At 38.4% G+C, this 15,307-nt stretch overlaps 1 protein-coding gene and 1 pseudogene across 2 annotated transcripts in view; both read left to right on the top strand.

Annotated features, from left to right (window-relative positions):
- The window catches only part of LOC113619042 (bifunctional heparan sulfate N-deacetylase/N-sulfotransferase 4), a 289,667-nt gene that overhangs the window by 160,496 nt on the left and 113,864 nt on the right, over positions 1 to 15,307 (top strand). For both annotated transcript variants that reach the window (XM_027103592.1, XM_027103593.1), the window contains one exon: positions 13,342 to 13,527. In XM_027103592.1, coding sequence (XP_026959393.1) covers positions 13,342 to 13,527 — 186 coding nt within the window. The remainder of the gene's footprint in view (positions 1 to 13,341; positions 13,528 to 15,307) is intronic.
- Positions 4,497 to 5,957, top strand: LOC113619223 (guanidinoacetate N-methyltransferase pseudogene; annotated as a pseudogene).

The raw sequence follows: 15,307 nt of genomic DNA, 5'->3' as shown, positions 1-15,307 counted from the left end.
GCCCTTAGCAAATGACTTAAAATTCCAGTGCTTTAATTATGAATGTGTAAACTGGAGATGATAGTTGTTTCTACCACATAGGTTTTTACGAGGTTTAGGTGATGTGTGTACATGTTCATATGTGTATAATGCTTAGCTAAGTGCTTGGCACGTAAGTCTTTCAAAAAGCATTTGTCCTCCTCCTCATCATCATCATGGCTACCATCATTCTTACCATATTTGTTCAGGAAGCATGTGATCATTCCTCTTGAAATAAGAGGTTGATGATGATTGTAAAATGACCAAGTGACTTTTTCAAGGTAATGTAATATGCACATTGGGAACAGATCCAAGATAGTCTAATTGGCTTTGCAGTCCTCCATCTATCCATCATTCAGTACTGAATGTGGTCACTAATTTTTGGTGATTCAAAGAGACCAATATCTTACCAAACATTCCAGGAAAAAGGAACATTCATGATAAAAGTTGTGTTTTTAAAGAAAATAAGCGAAATATAAAAAAAAAAAGTTGATACATGTATATGTGAACTCTTGAATCTTTGAAATTATTGCTTTCCAATTATGTCCAAAAATTTTCAGATACTTCCTCCAGTGTGAAAAAGTAACTCCCGTCTTTTATTTGTTCAGCTGTTTGTTCATTTCTTTCTTCTTTCTTCCCTTTCTTTCTCCCTCTTTTCCTTCCTTCCTCTCCTCAACAGATAATTAATGAATGTGTATTATCTACTAAGCACTTTACTTGACACCAAGAATGCAAAAATGAATGAGATGCTGCTTATTCTTGGGATATAACTTCAGTTTAACAAAACAGCATTTTGGGTTTTTGAGAGACAGGTACAGAGCCCAGCATAGCCACAAAGGAGACACGGGTTATTTATAAGAGGAAGAAAAATCATAAACAGGACAGACAATTGAGATAACACCACTTGTGAAAAATGAGTAGGTGTGCTTGAGGCAGAAGGCAGGAACAGGGCATCCAAGCAGAGGGAGCAGTATGAGAAAGGGCACAAGATAGTGCCAAAAAGAACGTGTTCCACTCTTGCGACAAAATATATATCAATATATATTGCTTCAGCAACAACCTATCTGTGGGTCAGGAAACTATTGCCTGTGGGATTTAGCTGCAGCCTGTTTTGGTATGGCTGGTCTGCTAAGAGTGGATTTTACATTTGTAAACGGTTGTAAAAATCAAGTAAACAAAGAAAAACATGTGACAGAGACATTTTGTTGCTGGCAAAGCCTAAAATATTTCCTACATAGCCCTTTGGAGAAAAAGTCTCCCAAACTTTGACCTACACACTTTGACCTATAAAGATGCAGAGGAAGGTATGTCAAATTGGAATCATAATAATGGACAGTATTTCATGAATCCCTAATTAATGTACATCTAGCCATAATGATTATTGGTAACTTGCTGTGTCCTTAGAAATATGAAATTTGTGGAACATAAAATACATTTCTGATAATTCTTGCCCTTATGAATCTCCAAAAGGAGCATAAAATATTGAAGAAAAGAAGAAATTGATTTGGTGTCAGAAGAGGCTTTGAGTTGGGAATTAAGAGAAAATGAGCCCGTGTAGTTCATGTGGAGCCAGAATATGAAGGAACTTTTCCCTCTAGGTTTTAGGGCCTCAGGGACCCTAAATCCAACTGTTCTGATCACTTTTGCTTAGAACTCTACCTTCTGAAATTCCAGTTCTCCAGATTCTCATAACACCTCCCCTAATTAATGTATTCTAATCTACTGCTCTCCTGTTTACCTCCTAGATCAGGACTCTTATGTGCCTTTTATACATAAGATTAGGAAGTGGGCTGCTTAGCAACAAGGCATGAGAATTCTTATTTCTACATTCTGATAGGGTACAGATTAATACTTGGTCATCACTTCTGAATGCATACTCAGTACCCATTTTCACACTCTTCCTAGTGAATAAAGCCAAAGTTTGCTTGTGGAGCCAAAATGTCTAGCTAGAGGACAGATTTTTCAGCTTTTATTTCAGGTAGAGAGCATTTAACATAGTTCTGGCCAATTAGATATAAAAGTAAGTCACGGTATGGAACTTCCAGGAAAGCAGGTTAGAGATGGCTGATGTTTGCCCTTCTGCACTTTGCCTTTGTTCCTTTCTCTTGCCTAGTATGTGGTCCTATTGGCTGGAACAAAGACATTCATCTAAAACATGAAGGAAAGGCCAAGAGAATCAGAGACCTCACTTCTGGCATTCTTGAACTTCTGAACCAACCACTCATCTCTGGATTTCCAATTACTCAAGAAAAATAAGCACTTTTCTTTTTCTCAATCCACTGTTTCTTGCTTTTCTGATGCAAAGTTTGACCATTTCCTATCCAGTGCTTTTCCATTGCATTTTTTCTCTTAAGCTGTTTTGAGATTTGCCTACATCCAAACTGCCCCATTGTCTAAAATTTGTAGACCCTTCAAAGGAATATTTATATAGAATACCCTAAACATGGCCTAACACTTTTTAAGAAGTGTTGATAGTGAAAATTTTACGCCTAATTATCAATCAATTATTAGATAGCAGTTTTGTGACTGAATTCTTAGAATGCTTAATAATAGCATAATTAACTTTCAGTGACAGATTTTCATTTTATTGCTTCAATGACCAAACTTGTTTTTAATTAATAAATGATAGTGAGCTAATCAAAAGCCAAGGTTTGCAAGATTTTTTTAAAAATTTAACTCCTGCTCTACTGAGTATACCCTATTCAAATTGGATAATCCATCAAAAGCAGTAGTTATCACATGTTTTTCGTTTTCTTTTCTTTTATTCTCTTTTGTTTTTCAATTTGAAAAATTCAGCTAGATAGTTTCTTTTATGCTTTATCGGTAGGGGCTGAACATTTTCATCATTCTGTAATCACCTCTTCAGAGTCAACATTTCAGTTCCATGCAGTCACTTCTGCAGTAACCTGAGCAATATGAGAAATTGTTTTCAAACATGTTGACAGTGGAGAGAGTTAAAGCTGGTTAATAATATAGTAGAACTGAAGGGCTTGAACTGGAGTTGTTTTGAGACGAAAACTGTATTGAAACTTTGATTTCCAAATATCATGCCACTTTAACATGAAAATAACAAAATGGAAGTATAATATTTGGTATGGCATGTCTACAGAAACGTATAGTAATTTACCCATCTTTATAGACAGTTACTTAAGTCATCATAATTTAAGTTTTTTTATTATATACGTACCATTTATTAACATAAGCTTTTTGTCTGATGAAATTTATTTCACATGGTAGTAAAGTTTCCACAAAATTGGAAACAATCACAGATGGGAATTATTTTAACTCCTAGAGAAGGCACAGGATGTCACAGAGGACAACATGTAATAACCCTTTGTATTTTGGAGGTGGGGGAGAAAATTTACAACCAGAGGGATGGCTCATTCCTACACCAAATGTTTAAAGCATTTTTCCATAAATGCATTAAGCTGGCATTAAGGGGAAAAATGACTCCTAAGGGAAATCTCAGCTTGACTCAAAAATAATATTAGAAATATATTCCATTGCTCAGAGTAAGTAATAGTTTATGCAAATCTATTTCTGCAAAGTGATGCGTTTAAATTAATGATTCTAAACCATCAGCTATATAACTGTGGAAGCATCCAAAAAGTTAGGAAATGTGAGCAAAATTTTAAAATGAAGGACATTCCAGCCAGTTTCAAAAAGGACAAATTGCCTTCCTCTGCTTGTCTACCACACACACACACACACACACACACACACACCCCTAGCCATTTCATCTAAACCAGAGCTTTATTTCATGAACATAGGCAATCAGGTAGAAGATTTTTAAAAATTATTTAATACTTGCTGTGTATAGATATTTGAGGTACTAAGAATGGAAATATATGGGAAGGTAAGTTAGTTACATTATTTACTTGAGATAAAATTACAGATGAACGTATTGTGAAAATGCCGTGATTTGTATTAAGCAAAATTATCTTGAGTACCTTCTTTTTGCACGTTTCTGCTTATAGTAACTATAGAAATGATATCATAATGGAATGGATCATACTATTCTTGTTTCCATCCCTTAACACATTTACAAAGAATCTTGAATGTTATTCCTTCCAGGTTAAAGGCATTGTTAGAAGCTCTAAATATTTACTATCTGGTATCATTTCTCTTGTCACTAACTTACATCTAGAACTAGATCTTTCCATGCAGCAGAGGCAACAATGAAGAGAAAGGTACTAAAATGCAGATCTAGTATTTCCTGAGATAGCCTGATATCACATCTTTGCTGCCCCAAACTCTTCACAGGTCTTTGCTCTCCTCTTTATTAAGCTCTTCTCAAGAACCCATCATTATAAGCATTCTCTTGAATCCTTCCTGAACTCCTTTACATTTCTTGGTTCTTCAAACTCCCTTGCAAAGTCTCAACTCCTTTTAAATCCAAATCTCTACCTAGTCCACTCCTGTACCCCTGAAAATCAATGTGGCTAGGATCAACACTTAACTGTTCTCACTTTAAAACCATGACCACAGACCTCAAGTGGGGCTCAATACTGCCTGGAAGTTACACAGCAAGTCCTTATTTTGTTCACAATCTTACTCTCCTGGATCACTGTTTCATACCTTCTCTTTCTGCAAACTACTGCACGTCTTGCCCCATCTTCATTCTCAACTGATGAGTTTCTTATTTCACTGAAAAAAAAAAAAAAAAGTCAAGCAATTGAAAGAGGACTTCCACATGGCCCCATTACTACAACTACTACTTCAACGTGGTGATAACAAGTTGTAAATATAATAATAGGTTTGATTTTAATTTGAAACGTGAGCATGTCTATACAGAAAAGAAAACATAAAAATTATAATAATCTTCAGAGCTAGTTACTCAAGTGGTCCTAATTATTTAGTACAATCTTTTTGAATATGTAGGTACCCCTTATTACCATAAACTGTGTTAACAGTGACCTAAATATTCGTCGTGGCTTGGCATGCTGTGAGGGCAGCACACAATCCTGGTTTCTGTCTTGAAACAACGAATAAAAGAGCTAGAAATGCAAAGACCAAATTCTGTCCTTTTGCACTCAATCACGTCCCTTCCCAACTGTTCGAGAATATCATTCCAGGGCCCCTCCCAGAAGGCCCGGCAGGGACCTGGCCCTGCGCATCCAGAGCTTGGGCGGCGCACAGCACCAGCGCCAGCGCCGCGACCCGCGTCTTCGCGCGGGGCGGGATACGCACCTGCAGATCCTGGGCGAACTGGCGATGGAGAGCTGGGACAACCCTACCGGCAAGCGCTGGCGGCCGCCGCCGCCTCCAGAAAGGGCCAGGTCCTGGAGGTGGGCTTCGGTGCGGCCATGACAGCTACGAAGGTGCAGGAGGCCCACATCGACGAGCACTGGATCGTTGAATGCAACGACGAAGTTTTCCAGCGGCTCCAGGACTGGGCTCAGCGGCCTCCCCGCAAGGTGGTTCCCTTGAAAGGCCTGTGGGAGAAGGTGGCGCCCCACCTGACAGACAGTCACTTCGATGGGATCCTGTACGACACGTACCCGCTGTGTGAGGGGACCCGGCACACACACCAGTTCAACCTCATTAGGGACCATGCCCTTCCGCCTGCTGAAGCCAGGGAGCATCCTCACCTACTGCAACCACACCTCCTGGGGGAGCTGATGAAGTCCAAGTACTACTCAGACATCACCACCGTGTTCCAAGAGACGCAGGTGTCTGCCCTGCTGAAGGCGGGCTTCAGGCGGAAGAACATCCACACACAGGTCACGACCGACTACCGCTACTACCCCTTCCGGTGGATGATCACGCCCGGTCACCAAGCATTGAGGCCACTGGGCCCACCCGCTCAGCGCCCACAAAGCCCTGCGGACTCCAGGCTTCAGGTACTCCCAACTCCCACGACCCTACTCAGCACCTTAGTGGCCAGGAGTGCAGGCTCTGGCCTCGCAGCCCGAGCCAGACCCACGCCAGCTGCGTGACATCAGCAAGCTTCCCTGGCCTCTGCAACGGGATTACCACTACCTTCCTCCTAGGGTCCTGAGGATGAAATAAACACTAACGCTGGGGTTGGCCAATCAAAAAATGTTAAATATATATATAATTTAAATTATATATATAAAAAACTGTAATTCCATTAGTTCTCCCCTGTCTTCTAAATCATTACCCTTTCTATAAACATACAGCTATTTCTCCAATCTTTAGATAGTCCTGTGCTTATGGTGTTTCTCCAACTACAGCACCATTTCTTGACTCTTCATTTTAGCAAAACTTCTTAAAATCGTTTTTATACTCACTCTCACCATTTCAGCTCCCTCTAGACTCTCTTAAATCCACTCTGATTTTCTTGCCCTTCACCACTCCACCAGATGTTCTCTTTTCCAGTTCATTAAAGGACATCCAGTGTTAAACCCAATGGGCAATTCTTAGTTCTCCTTGGAAATTCCTGGTATTCCTCCCATCTCACTTGCAATACTCTTTCTGAGTGTATTTTCTGGATTTCTTCTCTCCTCTCTGCCTTCTTGATGTTAATCTGTCCCAAAGACTTAGCCTTCCTCTTCTCTCTGTTTACACATTCATTCTGTTGGTGATCTTAATGAGTTTTATGACTTTAAATAAAATTGATATCTTGAGCTCTCCAGCTGAACTTGCTCCTCTAAATGCTAAACTTATTTATTTGACTTCCCAATTGAATGGGAAGACATTAGACATCCAATTGAATGCCTAATCTCAAACATATGTCCTTTCTCCCCCAAACCTGTTTAATTTTTTTTATTATTTTTATTTATTTATTTATTTATTTTTTTTGTGGTACGCGGGCCTCTCACTGTTGTGGCCTCTCCCGTTGTGGAGCACAGGCTCCAGACGCGCAGGCTCAGCAGCCATGGCTCACGGGCCCAGCCGCTCTGCGGCATGTGGGATCTTCCCAGACCGGGGCACGAACCCGTGTCCGCTGCATCGGCAGGCGGACTCTCAACCACTGTGCCACCAGGGAAGCCCAACCTGTTAAATTTTTAAACTTTCCAGACTCACTTGATGGAAATTCTATCCTTCTAGTTGAGCACCTTGTCTCATCTTGCATATTCAATCTATCATCAAATTCTGTGGCTCCACCTTCACAATATATCCAGAATAAAATCACTTTTCACCAGTTACATTGTCCCCACCCTGGTCCAAGCTATCATTATCTCTCACTTAGATTGTTACCAAGACCTAGTAACTGGCTCCTACTTTCCTCCTTACTTCCTTTCAGTCAGCTGTCAACATAGAAGCCAGAAGAATTTTTTTTTTTAATTGTAGTCTAGATCATCTGTCTGCTCAGAACTTCCCAGTAGCTTCTCATCTCATTCAAGGTAAATACCAACATCCTTATTGTGGCACATTAAGGACTTAAATGCTCTGCACCCATTCCTTCTTGTCAGTGACACTGCATCATACAACCTCTGTAAAAGCATAGTCGATGTGAATGGTGCCCCCTGGAGTTGTTCAGTAAATAACTGACAAGGCTACTTGCAGCAGTGCCACCTCTTGACATTATCTCTTGCTACTCTCCCCCTTTGCTAACGCTGCTCCAAAAGCAACTGAATTCTTATTCTTCCTCAAAAATACCTGAGGTTCTTTCAACTCACAATGTATGAACTGTCCTTCTGCCTGGAATGATCTTCTCCAAGTTATCTGTATGGCTTAATCTCTTACAACTTTAGACCTTGTTTCAAAATATTACCTTCTCCATGAATAATCTATTTAATATTGCAACCCATACCCCTTCATTCTTCTCCTTTTCTCTGCTTTATTTTTCCCAGTAGCTCTTAGCCCTTCTAATATAATATACAATTTACCTACTTGTTTTGTGTAATCTTGGTCTCACCCCACTAAAATATAAGCTTCCCTATGGCAGGAATTTCTGTCTGTTTGTTCAATGCTGTATCCTCTGCAACAAATGGCTCCTAGTATGTTATTATACATAATAAATATATATTGAATGATTGTCAATGAAGTGGGACTTCTGGGTACCAAAAGTTAGCAATGAAAATGCTTAATCAACCACATTTTATACAGTGTGAATGAAGACTTGCTTAGTCTTTGTGTTAGTTCTTTTCAAGCAGCTAAGTAGACCTTCAGCAGGGTCAAGAATATTAAAGGGATGTGTCTCAGTTGCCCAAAATAGCTCTACTTAGAATTGGAAAGTTCACACTATAGAAGAAATACTATTGCTGTGCTATTCCTATTTCAAAAGAAAAATCCATTTGTAACACAGAGCTCTCCAGAGATTTGTCACCATTTACTAGGCTTCAGTCCAAAAAGTGTAAGGACTGACCCAGCCAATTTCCAGGGTCACACAGTCATTGCTTTTATCACTTATGAAAACAGAAGACAATTTCAGTTCCCCAAACACTGTGCAAAATCAATGATCCTAGGATCATTCTCAAAGTTGACAAGTGATTCCACATTGTCCTTATTAAAAGGAAAATTAGATAATGAGATCTGTTTCCTTTAGCACCAGTGTCATTCCCTAGAAATTGTATATTTAGGAAGACAAATCAATACTTTAAGTTCAAAAAGTTACTGTTCAGGCTCCCCTGGTGGCGCAGTGGTTGAGAGTCTGCCTGCCGATGCAGGGGACACGGGTTTGTGCCCCGGTCTGAGAAGATCCCACATGCCGCGGAGCGGCTAGGCCCGTGAGACATGGCCGCTGGGCCTGCGTGTCCGGAGCCTGTGCTCCGCAATGGGAGAGGCCACAGCAGTGAGAGGCCCGCGTACCGCAAAGAAAAAAAAAAAAGTTACTGTTCAATGAACTATCTCTTTACTACAAGTACATTCATTTATGCAATCATCATTTTATTTATTTTTCTTTTCTATTCATTTATTAAATTTCTATGATGAATTTAATAAAAAATTTTATTTGCGATTTCCTTTAAAAAATATTTATTCAACACCAACAATGTGCCAGTCATGGTGCTAACACTGGGACTATTAAACCATCCTAAATGTATTAGGTCTGGTTTCACAAGCCATATCTCCTGGAGTGTAAACAGAAGGTCATAATAATAGGGAAAACTGCCATTTGTCTGGCTCTTTCTCCTCTCTGTATCAGGACCTCCAACCATTATTCAGGCTACTGTCCAGCTATTTGTGGTAGCTGTAGGAAATATCTCTTATATGTCCATGAGTCCAATCCTCCCAACTCCTAGTTTTCTCCTTTTCTTCTCTGGTTCTCTATGGTGTGCCAGGTCTTCTAAAGAGTATCCCAATGACTGACCACAGATTGTTCTTTCCACCTCTGCATATGATGCCTGCAGTTCTTTTTGCCCGTATATTAGGACGTGTTTATCCTATGAAGGGGTATTGCAGGCACAAAGGTGCTTGCAAGTCATCAGAATTAATCCATTAGAGCAATGTTCTTTCAATGCAATCCATTCCCCTTCTTTTGTTATAACATGATTTCACCATGGGGTTCACCTGTGACTTTTATTATTTAAACAGACTAGTCTCCTAGTTATTTTCTCTATACACTAGTCATTGATCAACATAGGATTTAACAGTCGTATATATAACATGATAGTATCTAGCTAAACAAATAGGTGTTTTGCATGTATCAATGAGTTTTCTTGGAGAAATGCTGGGCAGTGCTTTAGCAAACTCTTCTAGTTTTCCTAGTTTCCAACCACTGACATCTCACCTGAACCTCTTAAACCTTTTATACTTATTAGAAAGGGGAAAGACCACTTTTATCAGTCAGATTTCCATGATAGACGCAGAAGCCATTTGGAACTTTTTGAAAGGGAGTTTTTATTCAGCGATCTAAGTGCTTCCAAAAACTTTGGAAGGGCTGATGGAGCAGATTCTAGGCTGTACTCTTCTGGGACTTTGCAGAGCCAGACAGAACTGGTTCCCTAGTGGGGCCACTGCTTTTAAAGCTGCCACTGGAGCTCTGACAGAAGCAATAAGTTTTCACCGCTGCCCTGCAAATGGGCACCAAATACTGCTTCAGAAAAGATCTTACGTACCAGCAACAGGAGCCAGGAGCTGCCAGACTTTAGCATCTGCCCACCTGCTTCCTTCTGACATCTATCCTAAGTACTTCTAATTGGCTGAAACTTGTTTGCATCAAAAATGATAGCGGCAGAGTTTGGGAAATGTATAATTTTGTTTTATAACTCCCCCCCCCCAAGTAAAAATAGAGTGGTAGGAGTTCCAATTCAGAACTATTTATTAAAATCAATTCCCTTTTGTCAGTAAAGTGCTTCTAGTCATTAACTTGGAGCAGGGAGAGAGGGTCACAGTAGTAGCAACCTAGTAGAAAGGCAAAAGCAATGAATTTACAGGACTTGGGTATAATTCTAGCTCTGATATTTGTGAACATGAGTAAGTCATTTGCTTTCTCTGAAACTCAGTTTCCACATTTGATAATCCAGGCCACCTCACAGGGTAATTATGAGGATAATGTTAGACATGAATGTAAAAACACTTCATAACTCTCAGGTACTAAGCAATTGCAAGCAGTTAGGATCAGTAAGAATGATTAAAGAAAAATTAAATGAGATCATTTCCATTACGTTAGATGTTTGGTGCTAAATATATTTTCTAGTTTTGGAAAAATGATGACCCTGTTTTTATATAGTCTGTAAGTTACCACATTATCTCATTTTCCAATCAACTGGGAATTTCATGTAAATAGGAATGATCAAGTTAAGCTTCCCATAAACATTTGTGGTGCTATCTCATATTATGATATCATAGAACTCCTAGATCTTTTCAAAGACATTGTTTTAATAAATAATAAAAGCCACGTTTGAATTAGTTTACTCTGTCATTTACATGTCTAATTTTGTAGTCTCCAATGCTTCCTATATTCACATTAGAAAGTCTTTCAAATTTTGCAATTTTTGTGATCTTGTGTAAATATATGTTTAGCTCACTTTTTAGTTTACCAAGTCACTGGGAAGGGTGTTTTAAGCTCTGGACAGTAAAGAATGAAGGTTTCTATAGAAAGCCCCTTGATAACAGAAAAAGAGTTTGACTAGGGAATTACTTTTCATTTTGTGTTATCGTTTAGATTGAAAAAATATAAACTCATAATTATCTAGTGTGATTTACTATTTTGATTGAGCTCCAGTTGTCAGTGTGATAAGATGACCTTATAAGCAGTAGAACATTAAGCTCCCAGAAATCAATAAATATAATAAAATCCTTTTACTTCCTTCCTACTCACCAAATCAATTGCTTTTTACCTTCTGGTTTCTTCATGAAAGTTCTACAGTTCATTTTACTACCTGTCAAAAGTGAAATGTCTTTTTTTTCTGAAGAGATACAGCTGTTTAATATTTCAATTCTCTCATTTTTTTTTTTTTATCTCTTTGCTTCTGGAAGATTTGCACACTTATCTAGTGTTCTGGGCCCAAAATTTGAAATAAAATATTAAACAGTGATAAAAAATGGACACTAACAAAATGATTGGTGAAGGCTATTAGGACTCATACACCGATGATTTTGTTATTCTTCTAGTCGTGGGACAAGACAGTTATGAAACCTCGGTATGAATCGTTTGAAAGAGTAATAAGAGTATAACAGATTGTCTTCCCCCTTTTTGTAAATCAGAACTACTTCTCTAAGCAACAGTCATACAAATTCTATTTACCAGACAGAAAGGTTTGAACACCCTTGACCTTAGATTTCTCTCATGAGAAAGTTCATCTGTATCTCATACCCAGTGCATCCACATCTTGGCTACTCTGCGATACTCATCCTCAGAACACTTTGTGACAATTCACTGGGCAACATGGAACTAACCAGAGATCTAAGGCTTTTTCCAGTACATGCTTCCCAGTGAGTGTCAGGGTAACAGTAGTTGCCTGCTCCCTCTGGTAGTCCTAGTAGTTTTGTTACTGGACTTTTCCAACTTTGCTTTATATTGAAAATACAGGCTCCTGGAAGAAGTATTTTTCCTCTGCACACACAAAGAAATGAATTTTCCCCAATACCTAGCCAAAGACTCCAGATCACTTTACAGCATTGATTTCATAATTCAGTCTTTCTACAGTCACTTATTGTAATAGATGTTAGAAAACACATACTCCTAGTGAAAGAGAGGTGAATTTGGCCATACAATGAGGGTCATTCCATAAAAGGAAGAATGAAGGAAACTTGCAAAATATTTAGGGCCCATCTTCTGAACTGAACGTGGCGTATGACTTAGGTATTGTAGATATGTGACCCATTCACTACTTGCTTATTATGCCAAACTGAATTCTTTTCCTATGCTGTGTGTCATGTAATAGAAAATATAAATGGCAATTGTCAAGTCAACACTTTTGTGTTCTGTTTATTGATTCAATCAGCCTTCATGTATTACTGTATATTGTCATTTATAACCTCAGTTGATGAGATTCAATCCTATAAGGTATCTTTATAAAGCAGATAAGCATTTAAAGGGAGAAATATAAAGAAGCGGAAATTAGAAGACTGCAGATCTGTATCGTGTACTTCACAATATAATACCATTCTTCGACAATTTTTTTCATATTCTTGTTTTAAATTTATACCTCTTTTCCTTTAGAGTTGACTGTCTACCCAAGGCAAGCATCTCATAGTAAACAGTAGGCTTTATAAAAATAAATTGAGCTGCTAAGACCCAAAACCAATCTTCACTTTTCCTTTACCGTCAGTATCCAAAACATCACTGAATCTTGTGTGGCATTTATCCCCAGGCTTTTAATCCGACCACCAACAATCAAGTTTAGGTACTCATGTGCCCTCTAATCTGCGCCATTGTAATAGCTTCCTAATGCACAGCCTTGATTCATTTCTTCCCCACTTCTAGTTCATCTTAACATGTTGTGACTATATCCTTCTTCCCAAGACATAGAGCAGATCATGGCCCTCCATGCTCACAGAGCTTCCTGTCTATACTATTCAAATAGAATAAATCCCAATCCCTTAGGTCAACAGTAAAAGCTTATCACATTATGGTTCATACCTACCTTTCTGGTTGTCTTCAACATCATAGACACACACACACACACACACACACACACACACACACACACACACCCCACATTGGGCTATTCTGTCTTCCATATTTGGGTACTTACTCAAGTGGCACCTTTTTTTTTTTTTTTGTATCTGTCTGAGAAAGGGCCATATCTTCTTCCTGTCTTCCCCCCAAACCTTCTATTTTCAAAATTCAGAGTTAATCTTAGCTACACACCACATGCCCAAAGTATTTACTATGTCTATCATAGGATTATAAAACTCTACCCTATTAGTTTTTATATTTCTCATCATTAGCATAGATGTTTGTGGAAACAATTTTAGTTGAATTCAATTGACCACACTCCATATGATGTTGTTCTGGCTTTCTTTTAGGAACATGGAATACCTGTCAACATGGGCTATGCTGTGGCACCACATCACTCAGGGGTCTACCCAGTTCATATTCAGCTGTATGCAGCTTGGAAGAAGGTCTGGGGTATTCAGGTCACCAGCACTGAAGAGTATCCACATTTGAAACCTGCACGGTACCGAAAGGGCTTCATTCACGATAGCATCATGGTGAGCATATACTGCTGTGTGTATTGAAGGTTCTTAGTATCTACATGTGGTATGAAGACAAAATCTAACTTCAGAAATCTTTTACATGAGTATCATAAATCCCTTGGCTACCATGGTGGGCACACATTAATACATTGCTTACCCATAGACTTGCTTCTTAAGCTGTGAGGTAGTTTTGGCAAATTCAAGGCAAAGCTCAAAATATTGGAAACAAGCTTCATATAGGTCATCCACTGCAGTTTCTGGATTAAAGTTTTGTCTAGGGACCTTATACTTCTGGGGAGTTTCTCCATGTCTATTAAACACCTCTCAAGTCACTACACCATCAACAGACAGAATCCAACAAATAGCATCTGAAAGCTAAATTTATCTACTCAGTTTATTTTGGCTTTCAGACACTCAAGAATCTTAAGATAGCATTTTTCATTGTTCTTTTTCTTGCATACTATGGAAACAAAGGTATATATTTTCTTTTCAGATAAATTAACTGAAAAAATAATAATCTGATGTAAGAATGATATGCTCCTATAAATGAGAATAAAACCAAGTGAATATTAGATGGGAATTTATAATTATTCATTGGAATGAAAAAAATCCTATTTTTTACTTTGAGATAAAATAGTTCATTTTAAAACTTCCATCCCCACGTCCAGTGCCTTAGGTCATGTTCTCATCATCAGTTGCCAAGATCATAGGAAAGGTTTACAAACTGTTCTCCCTCCTTTAAAGATTTACATCTTTTCAGTCCATTGTTCAGATTGCTATTAGAATTATCTACCTGTCTGTCTGTCTATCTAATAATTATCTAAAACCAAAGAAAAAGTAATAGCACATATGTTAACCAGAGCTAATACTCAATATTCTTTAATCATAAAACTTTAATATTTTATTGTAAATTGGTACTAGAAGACGTAAAGAAGCCTTGGATTTAAATGGAGCTATTGATAATGCAAATAATAGTATATGGTGTCCATAGAAATCAAGGCGATATAAAAAGTATTACTCTGATATAATTGCAAAGCAACGTGAAAGCAGTTTTCTTAACTGAGTAGCATGACCATTTGTTATATTATTAAATAAAAACATTCCTTTAAACCAATACTACACACATTCATTTACCTTGAATTTAATACAAACTGTTATGAAAATTAAGCAAAGAATAAATAAAATTATAGCTATTCTGTGCAATTGGATGCATTTTTCCATTAGATTATAGTTTATTATTCAAAATAAGTTTTGGAATAAAATTACTTATTTGCTTTCTCTGCTGAACATTCAGATGTACAACAGAATTAACCACAGAATATGCAGGAAGCAATCATTAGATTATCTGACTACTACTGTGATTAAAATTTCAATTCAGAGTAGTAAAAACAAAACAAAGTAAAGGTGGCGAGGGTGATGAAAACGCATTGTTTTGAATCCCAGAACCTGAGGACCATGTAAAACTGTATTTCAGAAACAAGGAGAGTAATGGTCTAATACCATGAAAAATGCAACCCTGGAGAATCTCTATATTTGAATTAAACCAACCCTAAGAAGACTTTTATTTTTTACCATTTCTTTAACATAACTCAGATGGTGAGTGAGATTTATAGGCATGAATGAAAATGCTTTAACCTATATGTCCTATAGCAGGGGTCCCCAACCCCGCGGCTACAAACCGGTACCGGTCCACGGCCTGTTAGGAGCCGGGCTGCGCAGCAGGAGGTGAGCGGTGGGTGAGCAAGTGAAGCTTCATCTGTCGCTCCCCATGGCTCCCCATGGCTCCCCATCGCTC

Source organism: Aethalodelphis obliquidens, unplaced genomic scaffold, assembly GCF_003676395.1.
Source record: "Aethalodelphis obliquidens isolate GAN/ISIS:26980383/991018 unplaced genomic scaffold, ASM367639v1 scaffold6, whole genome shotgun sequence".
NCBI classification, from domain to species: Eukaryota; Metazoa; Chordata; class Mammalia; order Artiodactyla; family Delphinidae; genus Aethalodelphis; species Aethalodelphis obliquidens.
This window is presented reverse-complemented; position numbering and strand designations above follow the sequence as displayed.